The 26,242-nt window shown below is 38.8% G+C and overlaps 5 protein-coding genes across 11 annotated transcripts in view; 4 read left to right on the top strand and 1 right to left on the bottom strand.

The window, feature by feature from the left end:
• Positions 1-5,582, top strand: part of LOC107568839 (ubiquitin carboxyl-terminal hydrolase 19-like) — a 34,613-nt gene extending 29,031 nt beyond the window's left edge. For 4 of the 7 annotated variants that reach the window (XM_016254830.1, XM_016254831.1, XM_016254833.1 and 1 more), the window contains one exon: positions 669-1,364. In XM_016254830.1, coding sequence (XP_016110316.1) covers positions 669-950 — 282 coding nt within the window. In that variant the 3' untranslated portion in view covers positions 951-1,364. Of the gene's footprint in view, positions 1-668; positions 1,365-3,768; positions 3,947-5,571 lie in introns of those variants that run through there. The other 3 variants (XR_001606815.1, XM_016254834.1, XM_016254835.1) reach the window with 3 other exon arrangements.
• A 110-nt stretch (positions 5,583-5,692) lies between these two features.
• On the top strand, positions 5,693-8,785 carry LOC107568841 (uncharacterized). Its single transcript, XM_016254837.1, has 5 exons — positions 5,693-6,253; positions 7,105-7,499; positions 7,575-7,735; positions 7,817-7,949; positions 8,034-8,785. Exons 1-5 carry the CDS (start codon positions 5,995-5,997, stop codon positions 8,202-8,204), a joined length of 1,119 nt encoding a protein of 372 aa, XP_016110323.1. The 5' UTR covers positions 5,693-5,994; the 3' UTR covers positions 8,205-8,785.
• Positions 8,786-10,152: 1,367 nt separating this feature from the next.
• LOC107568844 (leucine-rich repeat-containing protein 23-like) lies at positions 10,153-12,263 on the top strand. The gene is made up of 7 exons (XM_016254838.1): positions 10,153-10,397; positions 10,651-10,760; positions 10,866-11,128; positions 11,373-11,503; positions 11,601-11,737; positions 11,862-12,060; positions 12,175-12,263. Exons 1-7 carry the CDS (start codon positions 10,275-10,277, stop codon positions 12,214-12,216), a joined length of 1,005 nt encoding a protein of 334 aa, XP_016110324.1. The 5' UTR covers positions 10,153-10,274; the 3' UTR covers positions 12,217-12,263.
• Positions 12,264-13,709: 1,446 nt separating this feature from the next.
• Positions 13,710-22,670, top strand: LOC107568840 (transketolase-like). Its single transcript, XM_016254836.1, has 14 exons — positions 13,710-13,998; positions 16,875-16,992; positions 17,091-17,204; positions 17,770-17,867; positions 18,108-18,299; positions 19,236-19,363; positions 19,464-19,660; positions 19,768-19,932; positions 20,382-20,538; positions 20,661-20,791; positions 20,906-20,989; positions 21,221-21,317; positions 21,573-21,692; positions 21,842-22,670. The coding sequence occupies exons 1-14, from the start codon at positions 13,895-13,897 to the stop codon at positions 22,012-22,014; spliced, it is 1,878 nt and encodes a 625-aa protein (XP_016110322.1). The 5' UTR covers positions 13,710-13,894; the 3' UTR covers positions 22,015-22,670.
• Positions 22,671-23,832: 1,162 nt separating this feature from the next.
• LOC107568847 (troponin C, slow skeletal and cardiac muscles-like) lies at positions 23,833-25,870 on the bottom strand. Its single transcript, XM_016254842.1, has 6 exons — positions 25,678-25,870; positions 25,039-25,069; positions 24,755-24,901; positions 24,544-24,658; positions 24,324-24,460; positions 23,833-24,227 (listed from the first exon to the last, which is right to left on the bottom strand). The coding sequence occupies exons 1-6, from the start codon at positions 25,699-25,701 to the stop codon at positions 24,196-24,198; spliced, it is 486 nt and encodes a 161-aa protein (XP_016110328.1). The 5' UTR covers positions 25,702-25,870; the 3' UTR covers positions 23,833-24,195.
• Between the last annotated feature and the right edge of the window lie 372 nt (positions 25,871-26,242).

Here is a 26,242-nt window from a genome sequence, read left to right on the forward strand (position 1 = left end):
TTATGGAGTATTATAATCACCTTGTGATATCTATCAGTGTCATGACTAATAGATGAATCATGAAGCATCACGGGCATTGAGAGTCGATTTGATGAATTGTGATAGAATCTCCTGACTCCTTTCGGGTTATTTCTCTTTGTTCATGACTTTTGTGAATCTCAAAAGGTAAAAATATACACCAATGACGTTTGCATCTTGGTTTCAATCATTTCTAACAAGAATTTTCTTCACATATTTTGTTCTCGGCTCAGTTGAGTGTGTGACTTTGAAAGTGATTCAGTAACATCTGGGTCTTTAAAAGATTAGATAATGGTGCTTGTGAACAAAGTTAAACATTTTGGTACTTTTAAGGGAATATTTTACATCAGTGGTCCATCCTTAAAGTTCAAGCTGTGGTTTATGGGTCCAAGGAAACATTTTGTCGTAGATATATCAGTCACAGGCCATGTACACTGATTCAAAAGCTATGATTTGACAATGAAATGCTACTTCTGGACAGGAAGAGGCCTCTTGTGGTCCTTTTGCATGCTATTTTGCTTACTCATCCACCTGAGTGTGTGAAACTGGAGCAGTGAGCTCTCTGATACTCAGTGTAATTGGTGTTCTGCGGTGGAATGGTGAGGCAAGGCCCTTTCCCAGAAGCTGACACAGGTTTCCGCCAATCGCAGGCGTCTCTGATATGGCAGGAACTGGAGGAGGATGAGGAGGGGCAACGAGAGGCCTCTTTTCGGAGCCTGTTCCGCCCCGGTCTGCATGGAAGAAGAGCCAGGACGAGGCCGGAGGAAGAAGAGGAGGGCAGGGGAGGGCATTCTCACCGCAGACGAGACCGCATCTCTGATTACTCTGACGGCGAGCGTCTGAGATATTTCATCATGGGCACTGTGGCGGCAGTCCTAGCCTTGCTGTTCAACATCATCTATCCTTTGTTATACTGGTCCAACTGGGTTTAATTTACTAGTCACCGCAGCTGCAGACCCTCAGCAGAAACTGAAGATTTGCACTTTGCATTGTACTGTTAGTCATCACTCTTCTCTTGACAACTTCAATGTTATATAGCTTGGGAGTCACACAGCCTGAAATATATCCATGCTAGTCAGGATTGTTTTGTTTTGTTTTGTTTTTTCAGAATGTTTCATAAACACTCAGGAAGAATGTCTTGCATAAATATAAATGTACTTAGTATATGAATTTAATGGTTGACATATACCCAGAGCAGTTAGGAGGACACCTCCTTTTTAGCCAGACTTGAGATTTTATTTTAGCTGTATGGCCAATCAATAAATCAAAACTTAAGATATATTGGGATCCAGAAAAAAATCCCAAAATGAAAATTCACATAATTTACCTTACTGCCATGTTGTTCCAATCCTCTATGACTTTCTTCTTCAGCGCATAAAAGAAGATATTTTGAAGAATTTTGGTAACAATAGTTTCCATTCCCATTGGATTTTTTTGGGTTCAGACAATGGAAATCAATGGGAACCAAAGCCAAATGCTTCTTTTATGTCCATACAGGTTTGGAAGGACATGAGAGTGAGTATATGGTGAGACAACTTATTTTTTGGTGGACTATCTCTAACATCTGCCAGTCAGCATTGTGTATCAGCTGTATGTTTTAAATTGAACTTAAATGACTCTAAAAACAGCAAAATTATGATAAAGTCTGCGATGACTCTATATTTCTGTAGGTGTATTATGTCAGATTTAATGTCAACATGAATTCAGAGTTTACTCTAGTTAATATTTTAGTGTTGATTTCTGGTCTTATCATGAAGAAGACCCAAGAAAAAAAGTGTGTGTGTGTGTTTTTGTTCTTGTTTTTTTGTTGTTGTTTTTTTAAATCTCAATGTGTTTTTATTTCAGCTGATGAAAATAATGTTAAACAATGGCTAGATAGTGATTTTGTGCATTGTTCATTCTGACCCCATTCTGTAACACCCACTTTTTGCCATTGATGAAATCAGGTTCTGTCTTGAAATGTCCTTTTTTCTTGTTTATGTCATATTATAGAAGTAAAATTAGCTGTGTATGCCATTTCATGTTGACTTTAAATCTAGATTGGTAGAGTCCTAGTCTTTGTTTTTGGGTAAATCTTGCTACTTCATTTCATGGTTACATGTTCACATAGTTTTTTTTAGTTACTTTCTAATAAGCTTTGTTGATTTTATTTACTCATTTTAACCACTAAATGATTTTCTTCTGTCTCAATGAATTTTTGCCAAACATTCAGTAGTCTGGCATGGTTTAAGATGTTTTAACCCTCTGGTGTTCTTTGTTTAGGAGTCTCACTCATGGTCTTTGCCATCAAAAGAGAACGAACACCTAAAATGTTTGTTTGTTTGTTTTTAACAGTTAAATCAATGTATTTATTTTTGTTCAATATTTTTTCATTTACTATTTTGTATTTTAAGGGAATTGTATGGTACTAGTTAATATTTATGCAATAATTGATCCTCCATTAAAATTAACACTTTTTTCCCCCCTGGTTAAGATAGAGACAAGGCCTTTAAATATAGTAGATGCTTTATTGATCTTATTTCACACATTTCTGTTTCCGTCACAGTGCTGTTTCCGTCACATAAGTTCATTTGTGTGTGTGTGAGTGAGTGTTTTGCACTTTAACCCCATCATTGCTGTGTCCTTTTTTCCTGCATTATAGCTGAACTGTTCACACATTTGCAAAAACTTGCTCTGTTATAGTTACGCCATAGTTTGTGTGTGTGTGTGTGTCTGTTTTGCACTCTTGATGTTTCAGAGTGACACCCCTTTATTGCTATGTACTTTTTTTCAGCATCAAGACTGCTGTATTTTTGCCTGTTACCTGTTCATTTCATTGGCGATCATTTTTGGCCACAAGTGTGACTCCTTTTTTTAGTCCCAAGTCCCATAAAGTTCACCAAGTTTCGTACCATTCCGATGAAGGTACAATTCTTTAAAATTCAAAACATAAAATTATTAGGAAGTGACCAAAGAACACTAGAGGGCTAACAATAACCATTTTGTGATCAGCGAGGCAGATCAGCTCAGTACTGTACTTCTGAACCCAACAAGGGAAACCAGTGAGCTCTTTCCCCTCTTTGCACCATTGATTCAAAGCCTAGTTGCACATGTTGTGAATTGAGATGAGATCCACATATTGTAAAATGAATGGTACTCTGGTTTTTGGGTATGTGGCAGTTCCAACAGTCTCAGGGATGCTGGTGGGCTATAATGATTGATGTGTCCGTCCACACTACAAAGCCTAAAACATTCGGCTTCTGTGAATGCCTCGGCTCTGGACACCATGACCGAAACAATACCATCAGATTGTTATTGTACCTCGTTAAGGACATAGGTCAGGGTTAGGTGTTTGAAATGTTACTGATTCTAATTAAAAGGTACATCTTTGGGCACAGGACTGCATTATGCATGTAGGCAGTAATTGAATATTTTTGGGTAAGTGATTTGTATTTAAATATCTTCAAATGAGAAAATATTCATGTTATTTATGATGCTGCACAAAATGTCCCAGCAATAATTGAGACCACTTTAAATGCTGCTCAATTGTAATAGTGCCTGTATCATGCTCTTCATATACAATAAATAATTCAAGATGACCCCGTCTTGAAATCACTCATTTGAATTAGTTTAATACTTAATCTCTTTGCTTTTGTGTGTGTGTGTGTGCTTGTTATTTATAATGAATGAACAAATGAACAGTTGGCGTTCATGGCTCCATTCAGAAGATGCCTAAAGTTTCTCCCTTTATAACGGTGGTTTATTTTACAGGCTTCTAGCCAGACACTGTTTGGGACAGACCTGGACCCAGACGGACCTCCTCAGTTGAGCACGGAAGTGACCTCTGACATGTTTGCACACTCTGGAGAATGTGCCGCCCCGTCCTACAGCAGTATGGAGGAGGTGGATTGAAACTTGACCCAGTCAGGGAGACTTGCTTCCTCGAAAAAATGAAAAATAGACATCACTACTCACAAGTGGATCTAGCATGGCAAAGGTGCTCAATTTCTTTTTATTTACATTTGCAATGCAGAACAAAAAGGCTCCAACACAAAGACTGTTTGGAAACGGCCGATTAAAGATGACATGCAGTGAAGTGATGCTTAAAGACTAATCCACATTTACAAATAGTTCTGTAATTCGGGAAGGTGCACACATTGAAATACACTGTTATAACACCTAAAAATGATGCCATTCACAATTTCACACGGTAGGTTTCTAATACATTGTTTATCTTGCTTGTATTTACACGAGGTGTCACTTTGGTAAAATCAATCGGTGAGTGCGATCAACATGGTTGGTTTGGATGCACAGAAGAGTTTGTTCTCACTGAAATGTCGCCTGGCCTGATGTGTTTCTCTGCAAAGAGTCTGGAGTTGTTGTGTAAAAGCATTTTTTGCAGGTGTTGTAGGTTAAGTTTTAAGTGTGGGCAAGGCAGATTGTTAGGATTTTTTTCTTACACTCAGGCCATTCCTCAACTTGATGTCCTGTTCTTTCTTTCTCAGACAATCCAGTGATTGAAATTCTTTTGTTTTACTTTGTCAGATCCTGTGGAAATGCAAAAGCTTGATTGACTGAGATGCATGTTGACCTACAGTAGCCCTAGTACCGTGTATCATATATAATCTCTTTTGTTTTTCTAAGTTCTAAGAGTGGATTGTCCCATTTCCCCATTACTTGTTTTTGCGTTGGACTGCATAGCAAGCAGGAACTGGGGATCGTAAGAATGCTGCTGTGAATAAAACAAATGGTTAATATAAATAAAAGCCTTTTTTTGCGTAACAACCTTAAATGTTACAGTTGTACATGCATATTTATTTGTCAAGTTTCACATGTTAAGTTTAGAAGTAAAATATTGTAACAAGCAGGTGAACCTCATGAAAACTGGATGAAAAAGCAATCGGGTCATGTTTCAATCCAAAATCTAAAGAAATCATATTTTGCACAAAGAAAGTGTGACACATCGGCTGTTGAATGAATGGGAAAGTCTATAACAAAGCAATGTTATATAAAGAAATATACAGAGCGCAAAAAATGCACACATACACAAATGGAGAAAGACTGAAATCTAAAAATATAATAATAGTATATTTGAAATGTAATACTGTTAGTCTTGATATCCTTCAAACACGCAACTTTTCACTTCAGTCGTGTGGTTTATTGCAGATTACTATGTTTTAGTCAGCTGTTTGGACTCTCATTCTGACGGCACCCATTCACTGCAGAGGATCCATTGGTGAGCAAGTAATGTAATGCTACATTTCTCCGGTGAAGAAACAATTTTTTTTGCACAGCGACTGGTTTTATGTATTATTTAACACAACATTTGATGGTCCTGTTGCATTTATTTTCTATTATTTATTATGGAAATATTTTCTTATGGATAGGCTCTAGAGAAATATTGCTTAGACTCTATTGACTGGCCAATTTGAACTCCCGACGAGGATGATTTCAATCAAAATATATTTAATATGGGCCCTTCATTTCACTATATTAAGTGGACGAATATAAAACATACGAAATAAATATATTATGCGTATGCCAATATTTAACAATGTAACGATGAAGGTCAAGGTCAGTTGTTCATAGTCGCCGGGAGGAGAAGGCGGCAGCAGTAGGTGGCGCTCTCACCACATTCTCCTGTAAAGCGCTGCAGCCCCGCTCTTTCTCGCGGTATTTGACACTTGACTAGGAAGTCATGCTGTCATTCTACAAGCCGGTTTTAGAGCTCCGCTGTTTTCAGTCAAACGTTCTTTTTTAAAAGAATGCAGTCAACGAATGTTTCTGTACAAATAGAGAGTGAGAGCATCACGTGCCAGGCTGTTTTTCCACTGATGAGATGCGTGTCATCCGCATAGGTCACATGGAATCTGGACGGATTCACCAGTCATTCATCGCCAGAGATATTCATCCTCGTTTACACTTAAGTATATTTGTTTAGTGTATATATGAATAACTGTAGTTCTAAATATATGCTCCTATAAACATTGTAGCACTATGTATAACTCGGAGAGGATCCCTGAAACAAGTATCGATCAGAACCAAACTAATGGATGCAGAAGTGATGTGAACTCTGACGGGACAGATCAATATAAAGACCCCACTGATTCAATCCCAAGTGGACCTTCCAGAAGAATCGTTCTTCACTTTGATCTCAACAACACAATCCTTGTATCTGACGCAGTCACAAGACAAGGAACTGTAGCTGCTCTTGAATACTTCCTGTCCACGGTGACCTGGGGGCGCATGACCAAAGGTAAGACCACTTATCCAAATTTAGGGGTTTTCAACTTCTGCAGACCAGAAACCCTCAAGCCAGCTTTCAAGACAACAGGCAAACCGGGGACTCTTGCATTGTCTACTTGTTTTCTTTATATTTATTTAAAAAGAATCACCCTCTAACACTAGTGCTCTCTATTCTTTTTCTATTTTTTCTACTTATTTACTTTTTTTTTTTAATCACCCTCTAACACTAGCGTTCTCTATGCTTTTTCTATTCTATCCCATTGTTTTCTTTTTATTTATTATATAAAATAACCCTCCAACACTAGCATTCTCTGTTCATTTTCTATTCTATTTTTCTTTTTATCTATTATCAAAATATTAACCTCTAACACTAGCATTCTCTATTCTGTTTCTATTTTTTCTACTTGTTTTCTTTTTATTTATTATTTTAAAAAGTACCCTCTAATACTAGAGTTATCCAATCTTTTTCTATTCTATTTACTTGTTTTCTTTGTGATTATTATTGAAAAAACTTGCTATGTGTACTGCATTAGACTAACCGGGAATTGTATATGAGTTTATATATATATATAACAATTTGTATATGTGTGTGTGTGTGTGTTATTTAATTTAACTTGTATACTTATATAAAATTATAAAATAGAGTTCAGTGCATTATCCTTGTATAAATGTGTGTTTGTGTAAAATATAGGACATTTTTATATTTATATTAAATATAACAAACTGCTATGCACCACCTTATACTCAAATAGAGTGTTCATTTTTAAATGTTTACTCTTAATATTATAGTACATACAGTGGCTGTTTTGCATCATGACTTTACCCAGCATTACGTCACATGGTTCTTCTCACTGTTCTCAGGTAAATGGGAGTGGTTGTCAGAAGCACCATCTCTCCTCCAGCCTTGTGAGGGCGCCAACACGTACTACTCTCAGTTTGGCCGAGTGGCAGGCTTCACCACCGTAGGTCCAGGCCGACGGTTCCGGAAGGTCCTGGAGGAACATCTAGAGCTACTCCGATGGCCGTCTGACTTGCCTGCAGATAAAGAGCTGTCTGTTAAGGGAGAAGATGGGAAGCTGTATCACTGGATCCTCCCTTCCTTCTTCCAGATGCTGCAGGACTTGGCTTCACAGGGTGTGGAGTTCTCTGTCCTGTTCCGTACATTCGGCTCAGATCTGCCCCGTGTTCTGAATGCTGTCAAGAGTGCTGTAGAGCAGGGCACACATCCGCTATTCCCCGACCTCCCGGCTCTGAAGGTATTTGATGTGGAAAAGTAGGTTTTGTGTTGTCCCAGATAAACCGAGCCTCGTTAAGACTGTCTCCTCTTACAGCTGAGGGTGAACGTGACCGCCGGACGCATCAAGTGCAGCAGTAAGGGCGCAACACTGATTCGTGGAGAAGAACACGTGTCCACAAGGGATGGAGAACGACATGTTTACCAGTACCTGAGCTCTGCTGAGGGTCTGGGTGGCTTCCAAGACCACTTTGATTGGTGAGGAACCAGTTATGGATCTGAAAACAATGTAATTGTATTGTTTATCATTATCTTTGTCTTTGTTTGTTTTTTAAATAGGTGGGCACGGAATACATACTCCATTTTAGGAGGAAAACCACTCTGGATTGACCCTTTTGACCCCAAAGTTCAGCATATCTTCATTGATGACAACATTCGGCAAAACGATGAGGACACTATTGTCCATCCTAAGGTATTGGATGTATGTTTTCTCTTCTCCAGATTGACCGTCCCTTATGTTTTACCTATTCCACTGAACGCTCACCTGTTTCTGCAGGTGTTTCTGGACCCTGAGGGCTTGCAGACTCGAACAGCCTCCACATCAGAGCTGTATGATCTGTGTCTGGTACAGAACGACCTGCTGAAGGCCATTTCTGAGCCTGGATATTTCACTCGACGCATCCAGATCTGCATGGAGAATTATGAGGGGAACATCCAAAAGGGATAGCCAAATGAATCTCAAGTCATACGGGGAAACACAAATTATGCATAAACACAATCCTGTAGAATGTGCATATATGTGGAAAAACCATGTGTGAAATTCTCTGCTACAATCATAGATCGGCACCTTTTATTTACCTAATGAAGGATGTTGCAATCCATAAATCCATATATACATTACCATCATAATCAAGGGTCAGATTGGGCCCCGGAAGATGTAACAATCATAAACATCACATGCCATAGTATATGTAGACGTTATTATGGTCATAAGCATTGGCAGCTGCTTCATAGATCTATTTTGTTATATGCACATGTAAACCGAGGAAGGAAGATGATTCTACCAACAGCATTCTCAGGAACATCGGGTCGTTTTTTAGTGTTATTTATTTTTTGATGCATTTAAAACAAGTTGAATATCAAAACACTTGAATTTGTAGACATATTTTGTGAAGAAGAATCTTTTTTTATTATTATTATAGCTCAAAAGGCTTTTGGTTTGTTCTAACTAATCTGAAGCTGAGAATAACCAAAGCAGAATTTGCTCATATTTCTAACATGTTCACCCTGGACCACACAACCAGTCATAAGGGCCATTTTTTTAAAATTGAGATTTATACATTTTCCATTGATGCTTGGTTTGTTAGGATAGGACAGTATCTGGCTGAGATACAACTAGCCTATTTGAAAATCTGGAATCTGAGGGTGCAAAAAAATCTAAACATTGAGACAATCGCCTTTAAAGTTGTCCAAATGAAGTTCTTAGCCATGCATATTACTAATCAAAAATTAAGTTTTGACATTTACAGTAGGAAATGTACAAAATATCTTGATGGAACATGATCTTTACTTAATATCCTAATGATTTTTGGCATAAAAGAAAAATGTATCATTTTGACCCAAACAATGTATTGTTGGCTATTGCTACAAATATATCCCAGCGACTTAAGACTGGTTTTGTGGTCCAGGGTCACATTTATGCAGTTTTATACCTTACGTGATTATCTAAATCATATATGTTGCAGTGACATGACATGCTAAAGGGTCTGCTTCCTCCTCTTTAGTTTCACAGTTCTAAGGTAAAATTTCTGGTTCCTAAAACAATGTCTAATCATATTCAAATTTTCCAACAACAATTGATCTGTTTTGATCCCAGTGGAATGCAGTTTTTATTAGATTTGTATCCATTTCCTCTCACCATCATTGGAGGATGTTCTACTGAAGCTTGTCATTGCACAGTTACTGCTTTTAGTGTGTATTGTTATATAATGCATTATTTATAATGGCTATTTTGGAATAGGTTATTTTGTTGTATGATTTATTATGGTAGTTTTTTTCATTTGGAGAGAGTTGCAATTTGGACTTTATCGTTTGGAATGTATCGTTTGATTACATTTTAAACGAACGTGATTGGTCTTACGTCTTTTCTCATTTACATCTTATCCTAATCCATCAGTGAATCTGGGGATAGCGAGTAGTTACTAACATTTGCTAAAAAAAAATCTAAGTTCCTCTGACCTTTTGTTGGTGTTGTTTTTTTGTAATTTTTCATCGAAACAAAAAATAACTGCTGTAACATGGAGTTTTTGTACGCAATTCATGCACATGTAAACGAATATGTGAATTGGACTTGTGTTTATATAAAACAACTTTCAGAATCATTTTTTTCGGACTGACTAAAATGAGTGTTATGTAAACGTAATGCCACAACAAACAGCTTCTAGCTTCTCACCTTATTTCAGATACAAGATTTGTAATATAGGCATTAAATTTGGGTATATAATGGATACATATTCACATAGTAGGTAAATATGAATCATATGCATATACCATAACATTTCTATGGAGTTGTTCGGCACTAGTACAGAAACGCACGGTGTTACTATGGTAACGGCTCAGCGCGAAAACATGTTCAGGTCTACAAGCTGAAGTAAATCCTTTGTTAATTCTTTAATTAACGTTATCTAGCGTGCTGATTATATGATTGTGAACGAACTGATCCATTTAAACGTCTAATCATTCAGTTTTTACGCCGTGAAAAGTTGATCAACAAGGTAACCAAGACAGAAGAATAATTATGTCAGACTCTGATGAACGTGAGGTGTTAAAAGCAGAGACTGAGGAAGAGGATGAAGAAGGACAGGGAGAGAGAAATGATACTGAAAGAAAAGAGAAGGAGATTTCAGGACAAGAGGATCAGGTAACCCAAATTTACATTAAGAGCCAACAAATAACTTTAAAGTATCATGTATCAAGTAAGGGTAATAAAAGATTTTGTTTTAAATATGCAGTTTATTTTGTCTTATTTTATATACAAAATAATAATTGATAAGATGTCTGTACTTTCTTCTGCACTGGAAGCTCCTGTGGCCAAGTCAAATTCCTTGTGTGTAAACATACTTGGTAATAAAGCTCTTTCTGACTTCTGACATTGAATTTGACTTTATTACCAGCTAAAGCCCTGTCCACTAACCCAGGACATGATGGTGAAAAGCTTGTCCTTATTGTGTCGCACAGTGAATGGTCTGTCTCATGCATATGTCAGGCTTGACCTTAAAAGCAAGTAAGCTTGTCTTGAACATTCTTCTTATACCTATCATTTCCAACATACTACCATTCACATTTAAAACCATTTTCAATTGGTTTTCACCGTACCTTTCTTAACCAGGGGTCTGACAGACCTGGCCTTGCTCAGCTCCTTCATCCATCTGCGCTACTTGGACATCTCCTCCAATCATTTATCAGACTTCTCTCCATTGGCTGATCTCACCCAGCTGCTATGGGTGAAAGGAGATGGCAACCTGCTTCAGAGGTTTGAGGGTAAGCCGTTTGGCAAGCTCGCTTACCTACAGTGGCTCAGCTTTGCCAACAACCGCCTATTTGATGTTAAAGGTCTTGGAGGTCCAGCACTGGAAACCCTCAATCTCACTGGTTAGTTTGATCCATTTAGTAGATTATTTTACTTTTACAATGAAAGTTAGCTCGTTTTATACTCTAGTACCAACCACACTGGTTTCGTCCAGCAAATCTAGAGTGGTGTATTTAACATATGTGATTCAAAAAATTATGAGCTGGCATTGTCCACGTTTCATTGTAATCTGCTCTAGACAATAACCATGCTCCGTTAAGCTTTATCTGCTGCACTAAACTCCAACATTTCATGATATATTTTTAGGTAATGGTATCCAGAGTATGCAGGGCCTGGAATATCACAATCTGACCAATATGGTGACTCTCGAGCTAAGAGGAAATTGTTTGGAAACTACAGATGGCATTTACCTCACCAATTTACGCCATTTGTATCTGGTATCACCTCTTGTATTTATGTTTATTGTAGATAAAAGTACATGATACTGATTTTCTCCTGTAAACTACCATTTTGCACTTTCACCTGACTATTTAGGCTCAGAACAACATAAAGCGATTGGAGGGTTTGGAGAAGCTCCAGTGTCTCAACACGCTTCACCTCAGAGATAACCAGTTGGAAACACTAGATGGACTTAGTCCCAACATGAAATGTCTCCAATATCTTAATGTCAGGTAACAGAAATACTTTAGCACCAGGTTTGGCATTTTCCCAGTCTCTGTGGAATTGAGGAAGCAAATGTGTCTCACACAGAGTTGTATTACCACTGTCTGACAACCCTCTTTTTCTTATCTTAAGGGGGAACCTTATATCTTCCATGAGGGCTTTGCGAACTCTAGTGAATGTGGGGCAAACACTGAAGGCCCTTGTGCTCTCGGACAACCCTTTAGCAAAGACTGATGATTACAGGCTGTATGTGATCTCGCATCTCTCGAAGCTGGAGAGACTGGACAAGGATCCCATCACGGCTGGAGAGAAGTCTGAGGCCCAGGAGAAGGTGCGGAACCAGTTTATGGCATATTCTGTGTTTAATTATCTTCACCGTTTTCATGTAGTTGTGCCAATAAAGGTCTATCAGACAGTATTTTAATTGTAAAACATATTTTTTTAGGATTTTGAAGATGAATATGCTGAAGATCAAGGGGGTAACTGAACAGGCTGTGCTACATTGAATATTCTTGTAAATATAGTTTTATATTCAATAAAGTCTACTATCATAAATAGTTCTGGTTTCATTTCATGCAATATAGTTCCTGATGTGATCTTTATAGCTGTAGCTGCTGGTAAAAATGATACTGTCTAGCACTTATCACTAGATATGATAACAAGGTAGGCCTACATATCACTGTAACCTAATACCTATTGTGAAGAAAACAAGGAAATGCATCTTATTGCAACCTAATTTACAAAAGAAAATCAATATGTTTTAAAAAGGAAACAAGAAAGAATATGAATATAAATTGGGAGCTTAAACATCCTTTGTTTTTATGTTTTAATTTTCTGCAATGTCACATACACTTTGGTATTCTACCAAAAGAGAGAAGAAATGTCACTTCCTGGTTTGTTCATATCCATCCACATTAAAGGGGCAGAGCCTTTTTCTTTATAAGCCTGACAGGAAATTATAGTCAGATTTTTTAATTATTGTTTCTTATTGAACAAAATATAGAAAGTTTGCATATGTGTTTTATTCAGACTGAACAAAAGCATGCAGCTTGGTGCAGATGTTATTATTTATATGGTCAGATTCTAATAGCTTATAATGTAAATCAATCTTTATAATGATATAGCAGACAACTATATAAATATCTCCCAATAAGATGATGTTAGGTGTTATGATTAAAGCGCTGTAGTTTTTTAAAGTGAGGAAGTTAAAACAATTTAAAATTAACAAATTTTAAACTACAGAGCTTTGATTCTTTTAAATTTTTTTTATTTTTTAGAAAAATCACGTACATATTTCGATACATTAAATGTATCGAAATATGTACATGATTTTTCTAAGAAAGGGAAAAAAATCAGGTATTCGCAATCAAGTAAACCTAAGGAAATGTTCATCTTGAAATATTAATGACAATATAAAATTAATCATACTTATACTTTATTTAAAAATAAATAATCAAATGTGCTCCACGACCTAGAGGTGGACATTTTTAGAGTTAGAAATTAGAATACTAAAATTAGGTTTTCAGTTTTGTTGGTAATTTAGGCCCTTAGTCCTAGAAATGTGTATATAAAATACAATACAGTGGGCTGTAAAGGGTTACTCAGTTTCCGCACTCCTTTCCTCAAGACTGTCGCCATGACTCGCCGAATCATTGATTCAATCAGCTACTCCTTCAGTGATTTTACAACAATCGCAAACATTTAATCATTGTAACAGTGTGCGCAAATAAAGATTTTACTTAAGTGTAAAAAACCGAACTCACTTCTGTCTCACCCTAATCGTATGTATGAGGGGTGTATTACAGCACACACAGAGTTCCGTCTGCCTGCGGTCTCTGGCCTGATCTGGCACCCGCTCCGCTCCTCGGCTGTGCTGTGCTGTGCTGTGCTGTGCTGTGCTGTGCTGTGCTGTGCTGTGCTGTGCTGTGCTGTGCTGTGCTGTGACGCAGAGCGCCTCGTCCAATGGCTCGCGCTATCGGATGAGTTGACAGCTGACGTAACGCCTCGCTTAAAAGCTACAGCGCAGCGCGTTACCCGCGTCCCACACCGTGCTCGGCTCTGGTGCTCACTGCGTTTATTTGAGCAGTTACAGATTAACGTAGTATCAGAAGAGTTGATTTTTCTGAGTTACAGCACTCGCGTTCATTTCCCCACACAGTTGAAACATGAGCTATCACAAACCCGACGAGAAGACTCTGCAGGCCCTGAAAGACATCGCCAACAAGCTCAGGATTCACTCCATCAAGGAAACATGCGCCTCAAACTCCGGGTAAAATCTTCTGCACTTATTGAAACTCATTCGTGAAGGCTTCCTATGATGGTAAACGACAGATTTGCAACCGTATGCGTACGTTTATCTAATTTGTCGTGCAAATGTTCACTTTACATTCCTGCATAGCACGTGAACTTGGCGAGGGGGCCGGGCACATTGCTGTTACTTATTAGTTATATATCTTTCGACCTTTTTAGCTATTGTAAGCGAGTCATTAGCTTTGCACTGTTACGCGACATATTTGACAGCTTTTTAGCCCATCGTGGCCTCCAAAGCGATGACCAGTGAAAACTGGCTCAGCTCTCATCGTCCCTATAGTTAGCACGGGTATGTGGGATTGTAAAGTGTCAATTTTAAGTAAATTCCAAATTAACCACGGGGTTTAATTTCTGCGCTCTATGAGCTGCAACGGAGTGATTGTGGCGATTCGTAAACCCGTTGTTCTTTTGAGAGCGGCTGATGAACCAGTTCACAGACCCGATTCAGAATGAACAAATCCTGACTCGCTGAACCGATTAAGCTGACGGAAGAGCATTTGGAGTGCGAAAATGTTACAAAGAAAACGTTCTGGAAATATGTTTGGCTTGACGGCATGTAATAAGTTAAAAGTCCAGATGTAAATTAACTCTTATTTTAATGCATATTCTATACGACTTTTAATCTGTTGAATCATGGGCAATCACCCTTTAACAGTATACAAATTTATACATGATAAACAGCAATATATGTTTACGTAGAACTTAGTAAAACGAGCACGTAATGCCGCGCCGGGTCAAAGCAACGTGATGACGCAATTACGCTGTGGATCTTTTTTTGAGTCGGTTCTTCTCGAAAGAACCGGTCCGTGGAAGTGATTCGGACTTCACCATCACTAAATAATTTATAATTTGTGCTGTGGGTTAAAGTGCTGTTAGGCACGATGAAGTTACGAGCTGATAGGAATCAAATCAAAAGCGCGACTTTTAATCTGTTGAATCATGGGCAATCACCCTTTAACAGTATACAAATTTATACATGTTAAACAGCAATATATGTTTACGTAGAACTTAGTAAAACGAGCACGTAATGCCGCGCCGGGTCAAAGCAACGTGATGACGCAATTACGCTGTGGATCTTTTTTTGAGTCGGTTCTTCTCGAAAGAACCGGTCCGTGGAAGTGATTCGGACTTCACCATCACTAAATAATTTATAATTTGTGCTGTGGGTTAAAGTGCTGTTAGGCACGATGAAGTTACGAGCTGATAGGAATCAAATCAAAAGCGCGCTGTATTCAAGTGTGTGGCGATAAGCAGAGTTCAAATGAAGCTTGCGTGAAAGGAAAGCTTTGCTTTGGCATTTCTCAATCTGCGCCTCAGTTCTGTTTTGTGAGGCTGACCACTATATTGCCACAGTTGGTCATTTCTCAACATGAACTGAAATCGAAGATGGGAGTTACTAAACCTGTAGGCAGGGGATATAAAGGCTGCCTTATTAGATGGATTAATCCTATCAAAAAGAAACTGCAAATGCATAGTTTATATAGTGAACACCATGCATCAGAGGGTTAATTTGTTACTGTGCACACGCCCTTGTTGGCATGCAACAATCTTTCATTCACTGAAAATATTGAAGGAATTTCCCTGAGTGTTGAAACTTTTACCTGATACTATTTTTTTTATGGTTATGACACTTCCTCTTTTTTTTCTGTTCCTTATTTCTATGTGGGTGTTTGATACCAAAGTTTTCCGTCTTCTCAGGGTTAATCACTTGTATAGGTGTAGACTAGAGGTTTAAACAAAGAAGTATTGATTGTGACTCAGACTTTTGTCTGTACCTTTTGTAATCTAATCCTTCATTCTAAAACTGATCAGTAGAGATGTGTTTCTTAATCCTTTGTCCATTTTCTTTATTTCAGCCTAAGTGAGTCACTGTATAGGACAAAGATGGTAATTTATCAACAGTTTTTTTTTTAACAGACAGTTTGGTGACCACTGAATTGCATGAGTGATTTAACCACTTTGGGAACAAACTAACAGTTGTACTGCATCCTCAATTTAAGTTAAAGCTTAGTCATCTGTATGTTTTTAACAGTGTGTTTTATCTTAATGTTTTGATAGCTACCAGTGCTGTATTTTTTTATAATTTTTTTTATCAGCTTGACCATTCTGAATGGAAGCTAATTTTTGCTGCAGAATTTTTTTTTAAGATATGTGACTTTCAGAATTGCATAGAGAAAAAGTCAGAATTGAGAGAGATAAATAATAGTATTGGTAGGTAAATAAGTCAGAATTGTGAGATTTAAAAAAGGTAATTAGTATTAAGACTTTTTTTATTCCGTACTCATAAAAAAATAATAATAATAATTTCAGTCCTTGCTTACTTGCCCGCATGTCATTTTCAAACCTGTATGACTTTGTTTCTTGAAATTTAGAATAATGTACAGTCACACTTTTTCTTGTAATTAAAATGAATGATTCTTTCAAGCTTAAAATATACAGGTTTGGAGTGACATGAGGGTGAGAAAATGTTGATGTTCTGTAACATAAGATTAGTACCTCCAAAAAAAGCAAGATGTGTGTCATGGGTTGAGTTTGTACTGTTGTCTCTATATTTGAATATTAGAGGCCACAGCCCCTCTGATCATTATGTCTTATATATGATGTATAGTAGTAGCTGAAGTCGTTGATTCTGATAAGGTCCATTACTACTACACCTCAAACCTCAATGATGACAGTAGCAACTTTTGCCCTTTAGTACCGTTTGCAATCACGTTCTAGTTTTGAAGTGAAAGATAACCTGCATGTCTGATTGGTCTTTAACATCCAGCATGTTTGAGCTGATGGTTAATGGTTGATGGCTGGATTGATGATACTGATGTATTTTCCCATTCACAGGCACCCAACCTCATGCTGCAGCGCTGCCGAGCTCATGTCAGTGCTGTTCTTCCACACCATGCGCTACAAAGCCAACGATCCCCGCAACCCCAGCAATGACCGCTTCATCTTGTCCAAGGTGGGCTGTCGTTCCATGTTTGGTTATGAGCGTCCTTTTAGTTTTCTCAAAGTGCTTTGAGACTAAATGTATTCCACTCCTCATGCTCCTGTTTTCAGGGCCATGCTGCTCCCATTCTGTATGCTGCCTGGGCAGAGGCTGGATTCATCAAAGAGTCTGAGCTGCTAAACCTGCGCAAGATCGACTCTGACCTGGAGGGTCACCCCACCCCTGTGAGTATACCGCATATACACTAGCTTTCAAACGTTTGGGGTCGGTAAGATTGTTTGGAATGTGTTTGGAAGAAGTCTCAAATTCTCACTTAGGATGCATTTATTTAATTAAAAAAGTAATGTTGTGAAATACTACAATTTAATATAACTGCTTTCTATTTTAATGTATTTTAAAATGTAATTTGTTGTAATGGCAAAGCTGAATTTTCAGCAGCCACTACTCCAGTCTTCAGTGTCACATGGTGCTTCAGAATCATTCTGATATGCTGATTTGGTGCTTAAGAAAGATTTCCAATTATTATCAATGTTAAAACAGTTGTGATGCTGAATATTTTTGTGGAAACAGTTAATTTGTTTTCAGGAATCTTTGATAGTAGAAAGTTCAACAGAACAGAATTTATTTGAAATGGAAATCTTTAGTAACATTAGTTCTTTTGATTAAATGTATGCATCATTGCTAATTAAATGTATTAATTTCTTAACGAAAATCTTGCTGACTTGGTGCATCAACTCTTTCATGTAACCATTTATGATGCAATTAACCTCACTTCCCTGTTTATTTCAGAAACTAGCGTTTGTGGATGTGGCAACAGGTTCTCTTGGCCAGGGTTTGGGTGCTGCCTGCGGTATGGCATACACTGGAAAATACTTTGATAAAGCTAGGTACTTGCATTGGATTCCCTCTGTAAATTAAGTTACTCTGTTTTTTTTATTTGATTTTTTTCAATACTATGATCCATTGTACTACATTTGCTTATTTACACCAAATTCAACATCTGATACTAGTATTGCTCCTAAACAAGGTTTTGCTCCCAGACCATAGTAATAATTAAATAATAGTGTAGTACAGGAAATTCCCATTTGATGCTGCTGTAACTGGATGTTTCTGTCTTGTCTCATTAGCTACCGTGTGTACTGCATGATGGGAGATGGTGAGTGTTCAGAAGGGTCGGTGTGGGAAGCCATGGCTTTTGCCTCCTATTACAAGCTTGACAATCTGGTGGCCATCCTTGATGTGAACCGCCTGGGTCAGAGTGAGGCAGCACCACTGCAGCACAACATGGACACCTACAAGGAGCGCTGCAAGGCCTTTGGGTGGGTTTAATGAATACTGAGTGTTTCTCTCTTGCTTTTGTTTGAGATTGTATGGCTGTGTACTATTTGTGCACAGTTCATATACTCCAGTACACTGGAAAATACTTTGATAAAGCTAGGTACTTGCATTGGATTCCCTCTGTAAATTAAGTTACTCTGTTTTTTTTATATGATTTTTTTCAATACTATGATCCATTGTACTACATTTGCTTATTTACACCAAATTCAACATCTGATACTAGTATTGCTCCTAAACAAGGTTTTGCTCCCAGACCATAGTAATAATTAAATAATAGTGTAGTACAGGAAATTCCCATTTGATGCTGCTGTAACTGGATGTTTCTGTCTTGTCTCATTAGCTACCGTGTGTACTGCATGATGGGAGATGGTGAGTGTTCAGAAGGGTCGGTGTGGGAAGCCATGGCTTTTGCCTCCTATTACAATCTTGACAATCTGGTGGCCATCCTTGATGTGAACCGCCTGGGTCAGAGTGAGGCAGCACCACTGCAGCACAACATGGACACCTACAAAGAGCGCTGCAAGGCCTTTGGGTGGGTTTAATGAATACTGAGTGTTTCTCTCTTGCTTTTGTTTGAGATTGTATGGCTGTGTACTATTTGTGCACAGTTCATATACTCCAGAAACAGATGAATTGTGCAGCACAGCAAACCTGGAGCTCCTAATGACAATTTATTTATTTTTTTAATCACACACTCAGTTTTTATAAGCTACATTGCTGCTTATTATTATTATTATTATTTTTTCCCCCAAAATCGTTCAGACCTATCATTGTATGGTTTCACATACTGTTTAACATTGTAGGCAGTATAGAGTGTATACTAAGCAGTGTGCTAGTATTCTATTTAGAACACAGCCATTTTCTTTGTATTCCATATTTTGTTCAGTCACTGGCATGTAACTAATTTGTTTCTTCAGCTTCAACACTTATGTGGTTGACGGCCATGATGTGGAGGAGCTGTGCAAGGCTTTGTGGCATGCTGAACAAACGAAAGGGAAGCCCACTGCCATCGTAGCCAAAACATTTAAAGGCAAAGGGCTCAAAGGTGACTTACTACATCCTGTACTGCAAGGCCAGCAGCACATGAATTATATCTGTTATGATTGTCCACATTCTCATGGTCTGTCCTGTGTTGTTTTGTTCAGGCATTGAGGATCAGGATAACTGGCATGGGAAGCCTATGCCTAAAGACCGTGCGGAAGAGCTGATTAATGACCTCCTGAGCCAGATCCAGTCACCCAATAAGCCCCTCCACCCTCAGCTGCCCAATGAGGATGTTGCTCTAGCTGACCTCACCCCCATCCGCCTGCTCACAGCTCCAGAATACAAGATCGGAGATAAGGTTATGAACTGCCATTGTTTTTAAATGGTTCTTTTCTTTGAGCAAATTCTTCTGAAGTTCCTCAAAAGAAGGATCTATAAAGCGTCTGCTTTTGTTTGCTCACTCAGATGTCCACCAGGAAGGCTTATGGTGTAGCCCTGAAGAAGATGGGGGATGCCAGCCCTCGTGTGGTGGCCATGGATGGTGACACCAAGAACTCAACCTTCTCTGATATCTTCAAGAAGGCCCATCCTGATCGCTTTATTGAATGCTTCATTGCCGAGCAGAACATGGTGTGTAAATTGATGGGGTTTTTTCTCCTCCTTTACAATGATAATTTTTAATTTACAAGACATGATTGCAAAGCAAATGTATATTGGCTGACAGTGTGTGTCATGTATGTCACAAATGAATGGACCTGTAAACTGTGCTTGTAGAGCACTTTGTGATGAGTTGAAGGTGTGGTGGACTATTCATACAGCGCATTGTAAATGCCTTACCTCACCCTGTTAAAATGTTATGTTACTATTCACTTTCTGACTAATACTTTTCACTGCCAAGTGCTTACTCAATAGAACATGATTTCCCACAATGAGAAAGAATTCCTTTCTGCATAAACATGTGGTCATTCAGAGGTCAATATAATCTAGGAAGTTATTTTTATGAAATATATTTAAGTATATTAGTAATAGTTTATACATTGTATTTGATCTAATAACATGTTTAATTATGCTGTGTCCAGGTGAGCGTGGCCATTGGTTGTGCTACTCGTGATCGCACGGTTTCATTTGCCAGTGCTTTTGCTGCCTTCTTTGCTCGTGCCTACGACCACATCCGTATGGCAGCGATCTCCCAGTCTAACGTCAACCTGGTCGGCTCACACTGTGGTGTTTCCATTGGTAAGGCATCGTGCTGTGAAATACATGGATTCTTGCCATTTTATCTGGGCTTAATTTATAGTAAAATCTCTTCTGAATCTGAAATATCTTTGAAATGTTTCTTAACTTCTGATTTTGTCCAGGTGAGGATGGCCCCTCACAGATGGCACTGGAGGATCTTGCAATGTTCCGCGCTATCCCAACATGCACAGTCTTTTACCCTAGTGATGGAGTATCTACTGAGAGAGCCGTGGAGCTTGCAGCCAATACAAAGGTGTGTTATTGTTTCCACTTGATGGTCTTCTGTAGATACAGTAACCATTATTTTGGCAAGAGAAGTTCATCTATTGGTCTTTGACTCTGTGTTCATGCCGTTTCCTGCTTTCAGGGTATCTGTTTCATCCGTACCAGCCGACCTGACACTGCAGTCATCTATGATGCTGGAGAGAAATTTGAAGTTGGGAAAGCCAAGGTGAGGAGAATCAAAAAAAGACCAGAACACACTTTTAATTAAATTATTTATAGTTTCTATATTTAGTTACAAACTACAGCAAGGAAGGCTAAATTTAGCATCCATGCTGAACTTTGTCATTTTCATGTAATGTGTTTAGAAATGCAGTGAGCAAATGGGGCCTCCTGTTGGACAGCTGTGAAATGTCTGGTTCACGAAGGTTGTTCTAACTGTTCTGTTTCTGTCCTGTAGGTGGTGCGGCAGTCTGACAAAGATCAGGTGACCATCATTGGAGCTGGAGTAACACTGCATGAGGCACTGGCAGCACATGACCAACTGGCCAAAGAAGGTTTGTTCAGCCCCTACTGGCCCTAATAGGTCATTACGTTACATTACTACATTTAACAGTACCTCCGTTTCACTTTAAAGAATTAAAACGTAACTTGTGATGAAAGTATACTAAATTTATAATTATTATAGATATTATAAAGGTAATTATATATATTAAAGCTTTGTGTGTCAAAGAAAGGACAAAACTCTTTCTGGAAAAAATCTTTCAAATCATGTTATTGTTTAAAAACCATGAAATATTTATTTTCCCCAGGTGTGAACATTCGGGTTATCGACCCATTCACCATTAAGCCCCTGGATGCCTCCACTATTGTGGCAAGTGCTCGTGCCACAGGAGGAAAGGTGATCACTGTAGAGGACCACTACAAAGACGGTGAGCTGTTATTTATTTTATTTTTTCAGTGAAATACCATCAAGATTAAGGGAAGACGAGCTTCTTTTTTTTTTCCCTTTCCTGTTGCAGTTTTTTTCCCCATGTGCCATGAGAGGTATTTTATGTTGGTTCCTCTGCTCTCATTGTAGGTGGTCTGGGCGAGGCCGTCTTGTCTGCATTGGGTGAAGAGCCTGGCATTGTGGTGCACCGGCTGGCTGTGAGCTGTGTGCCTCGGAGCGGCAAACCGCAGGAGCTTCTGGACATGTTTGGCATCAGTGCCAAATCTATCGTTGCCGCCGTCAGGCGTACTTTTGCCAACTGAAACACTTTGAACCACCCTGAACCTACACCCTTCCTCTTTCTCCACTCCTAACCCAGACCCTAAAGACAAGTTCACCACACATTCTTATCATTCCAGCTCACGGATATACCTACCTTCGTGGTGTGTGAAAATACTCTTAACTTGTGCACTATAAGTCTATACAGTGTAGGCCATAGCTTTGGCGTGTTTTCACTTTGCATCATCATCAGTTTTGACTTCTTGAAAACTTTAAATGCTGCATTAATAGTAGTTTAAAAGCTTGGAAGTGTGGATTAGATCAGAGTGCATTGCATTTTTCGGAATATCATTAAAACAATGACTATTTCACATTAAGTCATTTCATCCTTTCCTTAGCTTTGGCTCGGTGTGCTTCCTGTAATTATTACAAGCCAGAATGAGAAATAAATTTGATAGCCATGATGGTGCTTTCAGGGAGTAACAAAGTATATTTCCGTTTTTTTTTTTTTTTTTTACTGCTGTTGCATAAGCTACTGGACAACCAATTTTGGAAAGTTAGTACATGAATGGTTTGGTTTTGATGATCTGATAAATTGTATCTCATGTTACAACATCCTCACTGTCATTGTGTAAACATAGTTTTCACTGAATTTGATGTAATGTGTTAATAAATTTAACTGCTCATCCAATGTGCCTATGTTCTGTGTTGCTGTGTTACCTATCAATGAGTTAGTCAGTTTTAATGTATGTAAATGACCTGTTGCCTTAAGTTAAACCAGATTCATGAATCATGATTTGGTACACAGTCATCCATTTGGGCTACAACAGACAGAGAGCTCACTTTGTTTCTACTTGACAGGTAAATGTTATAGAAATGGGGGGGATGTAATTCTAATATCTTTTTTTACAGTCTATGAGTGTATAATTCGGCCAGCCTGATGGGCTATGCCTAATGTTATGGACTGTAAAAAAAAAATATATATATATACACACTGAACAAAATTATAAAGAACACTTGTTTTTGCCCCCATTTTTCATGAGCTGAACTCAAAGATCTAAGACTTTATGTACACAAAAGGCCTATTTCTCTCCAATATTGTTCACAAATCTGTGTTAGTGAGCACTTCTCCTTTGCCGAGATAGTGCAGCCACCTCACAGGTGTGGCACATCAAGATGCTGATTAGACAGCATGATTATTGCACAGGTGTGCCTTAGGCTGGCCACTCTAAAATGTGCAGTTTTATTGTATTTGGGGGGGTCCAAAAACCAGTCAGTATCTGGTGTGACCACCATTTGCCTAACGCAGTGCAACACATCTCCTTCGCATAGAGTTGATCAGGTTGTTGATTGTGGCCTGTGGAATGTTGGTCCACTCCTCTTCTATGGCTGTGCGAAGTTGCTGGATATTGGCAGGAACTGGAACACGCTGTCGTATACGCCGATCCAGAGCATCCCAAACATGCTCAATGGGTGACATGTCCGGTGAGTATGCTGGCCATGCAAGAACTGGGATGTTTTCAGCTTCCAGGAATTGTGTACAGATCCTTGCAACATGGGGCCGTGCATTATCATGCTGCAACATGAGGTGATGGTCATGGATGAATGGCACAACAATGGGCCTCAGGATCTTGTCACGGTATCTCTGTGCAATCAAAATGCCATCAATGAAATGCTCCTGTGTTCGTTGTCCATAACATACACCTGCCCATACCATAACCCCACCGCCACCATGGGCCACTCGATCCACAACGCTGATTGAGTTCAGCTCATGAAAAATGGGGGCAAAAACAAAAGTGTTGCATTTATAATTTTGTTCAGTGTATATAAATTACACCGCTTTATTTTTGTCGCTGTTTAGGAATAGCTACAGTTACATATAGAAAACCCATTGACTGTTTTTAAAGACAAAACCCAATCTGTGTTCATTGAGGCATTTGAAACATTTAGTTTCATAAACAAAAACAAACAAAAAAATGTGCTAGGGAAAAAACGTGCAACTGTGTACAGAAAATGTTTTTACTTGAGCACAAATGACATTCATATTCTGGGCAGCAGTACATGACACCATTTATTTATTTCAACAAATTACAGAAATATATGAAATGCAGATCATTTTCTGTGCTTCCCAATCGAGTATGTGGGGAAATCAGAGGAGATGGTTTGGGTCAGCGAATGAAATGACAGGTTTCTTTTCGTGGTTTTGGATCCGTTTGGCGGAATTTTTACTCGACACCCTTCATGAACTCCAGGAACTCTGTTGGTATTAAAAGTAATGCATGTTTCTGTTGTCAAAATGTGTAATTTTTGAGAAAATAATAATAAATGTGCCATATTTTGAGCGTGAATTTACCGTCGTAATCGATCTTGCCATCGTTGTTTTTGTCTCCGTCCTTCATGAGCTCCTCGATGTCGTCCTCAGTGATGGCCTCACCTGTCGACTCCAGCATGTTCTTCAGTTCGTCTAAGTCAATGTAACCATCTCCATTCCTTAAAGAGACAACGATAAAACACATCTAATATAGGGGGTATATGTGATATACACTACAATATCCTTTGAATACAGTTCATACTTGTCAAACATGCGGAAGACTTCAGCCAGCTCCTCTTCTGATTTTCCTTTGCTCTCCTCTTTCATGCAGCGCACCATCATCACCAAGAACTCATCAAAGTCCACTGTCCCACTTCCTACAACCCACAGAGTCCAATCACCAATGAAATCCCAATTCATATCATACACTTCACCTGAATCTGTTTGATATCTTCAACTAAAATCCAACATACCATCCTCATCTACTTCATCTACCATTTCCTGCAGCTCTTCTTGTGTGGGGTTCTGGCCCAGCATCCTCATCACCTTGCCCAACTCCTTAGTGCTGATACAGCCATCCTCAGCGCCCTGAACAAAGATGTCGAACGCAGCGCGAAACTCTGCCAGGTACAGTTAGATAGCAGCACAAAAGTCACACGTCAGTAACATTTGTAAGTTTTTAATAGAGTTGACAGTGTTGCATCATAATACATGCAGCTATATGTTCAAACTGACAAGATTAAAAAGAGAAACTCACCATTTTTTTGTTCTTCTGTCAAGTTCTCAACCTGTTTGGTGAAAAGAGAGCTCAAAACTTTGCTTCACTTGACTTAGAACTAAAAATACAACATGTTGTAAGACTGTACAGCATGTCATTTGACAGAGACTGACCAAGGTCTATTCTTTTCAGGAATGACAGCTGTCACTTGCGTAATGTTCTTCAGACACCAGACACCAGACACCTTCTGCCCACTGCCTCAGTGACTTTGACCCTTCTCCATATTACAGGATATGTTAAATCTAAACCTGGTTACATTGGTTTTGTTGCTAATTTTTTTGACCAAATCCATTTTGATAGTGTATCCTGTGCCCTTAAAATGGCCCCAAACTTCTACTGTCCCATCTCCCATTTATTAATTTAACCTTGAGAGCTAGCTAACCTGACAGTGCACAGATTGATTTCTCTGGTTGAGTATTAGTGATAACGCTGAAATCTGTCATTTTCAGAGGAAGGAAATGGTCAAGGACAGGTTACCTGTTAAATTGACAGTTATTAATTTAGCTGACATGTTCATACAAACCAGCTTTTGGGACTCTTTATTTAAAGGTCACTCTCCATTCAGGCAGCCTGAAGTGAAATGCAATGCTGCTGATAATTAGTACAATCATAACTTACCGCTGCTTTATATACATCATCCATGGCTGTCTTGGGTTTAAGGTTTCCTTTTTGGAATTGTCTGTAAACTCCTCAAAGTTAATCCAGCACTGAAGCCCACCTAGCACTCCTCTCTTCACAGCAGACACAGGACGAAGAGTCCCAGGGCCACCTGCCTTGGTCTTTATGGCTGGAATGGATGGCCCCAGAAAAGACAAAGTCTTTTGTCACTCCCCTTTCCTATCTAAGAGAGCTCGGGATGGGTGAAAAAGGAAAGGGAGTGGGACAGAAAGGGGTTAGAGATGGCATGGGCTATAAATAGGGGAGGAATGCCAGAGACAACAGGCAGGAGAACTCGAGTTATGACAATAAGTCCTTGGCACTAGTCTCCCTGGCAGCCTGAGCAACAGCCCCATATCAAGCTCTAAACTTATCCACTGGTCACCTGCATTTGCCAATCATTGTTGAGCAGCATCACGACTGCATTCTTGTGGCAGGCACTGGTCCCATGTGTGCAGGAAATTACTATAATCAAAGAGGTGAATAGCACTTCTTGTTATTAAATCTTAACCAATGTTTGGGGTTG

This window comes from Sinocyclocheilus grahami, unplaced genomic scaffold (assembly GCF_001515645.1).
Source record: "Sinocyclocheilus grahami isolate Dianchi unplaced genomic scaffold, SAMN03320097.WGS_v1.1 scaffold1286.1, whole genome shotgun sequence".
NCBI classification, from domain to species: domain Eukaryota; kingdom Metazoa; phylum Chordata; class Actinopteri; order Cypriniformes; family Cyprinidae; genus Sinocyclocheilus; species Sinocyclocheilus grahami.

What these genes read in the sequence shown, in the direction of transcription:
- LOC107568847 (XM_016254842.1), bottom strand. Translation starts at nt 25,701, where the DNA reads ATGGATGATGTATATAAAGCAGCG. An exon ending in ATGATGTATATAAAGCAGCG is followed by an intron (nt 25,070 to 25,677) that starts GTAAGTTATGAT and finishes TTCACCAAACAG; the next exon opens with GTTGAGAACTTGACAGAAGA. An exon ending in TGGCAAGATCGATTACGACG is followed by an intron (nt 24,228 to 24,323) that starts GTAAATTCACGC and finishes TAATACCAACAG; the next exon opens with AGTTCCTGGAGTTCATGAAG.
- LOC107568841 (XM_016254837.1), top strand. Translation starts at nt 5,995, where the DNA reads ATGTATAACTCGGAGAGGATCCCTGAAACAAGTATCGATCAGAACCAA. An exon ending in CCGACCTCCCGGCTCTGAAG is followed by an intron (nt 7,500 to 7,574) that starts GTATTTGATGTG and finishes CTCCTCTTACAG; the next exon opens with CTGAGGGTGAACGTGACCGC. An exon ending in TTCCAAGACCACTTTGATTG is followed by an intron (nt 7,736 to 7,816) that starts GTGAGGAACCAG and finishes TTTTTTAAATAG; the next exon opens with GTGGGCACGGAATACATACT.
- LOC107568840 (XM_016254836.1), top strand. Translation starts at nt 13,895, where the DNA reads ATGAGCTATCACAAACCCGACGAGAAGACTCTGCAGGCCCTGAAAGAC. An exon ending in ACATGCGCCTCAAACTCCGG is followed by an intron (nt 13,999 to 16,874) that starts GTAAAATCTTCT and finishes TCCCATTCACAG; the next exon opens with GCACCCAACCTCATGCTGCA. An exon ending in AGAGGACCACTACAAAGACG is followed by an intron (nt 21,693 to 21,841) that starts GTGAGCTGTTAT and finishes CTCTCATTGTAG; the next exon opens with GTGGTCTGGGCGAGGCCGTC.
- LOC107568844 (XM_016254838.1), top strand. Translation starts at nt 10,275, where the DNA reads ATGTCAGACTCTGATGAACGTGAGGTGTTAAAAGCAGAGACTGAGGAA. An exon ending in AGGCTTGACCTTAAAAGCAA is followed by an intron (nt 10,761 to 10,865) that starts GTAAGCTTGTCT and finishes TTTCTTAACCAG; the next exon opens with GGGTCTGACAGACCTGGCCT. An exon ending in GGAAACCCTCAATCTCACTG is followed by an intron (nt 11,129 to 11,372) that starts GTTAGTTTGATC and finishes ATATATTTTTAG; the next exon opens with GTAATGGTATCCAGAGTATG.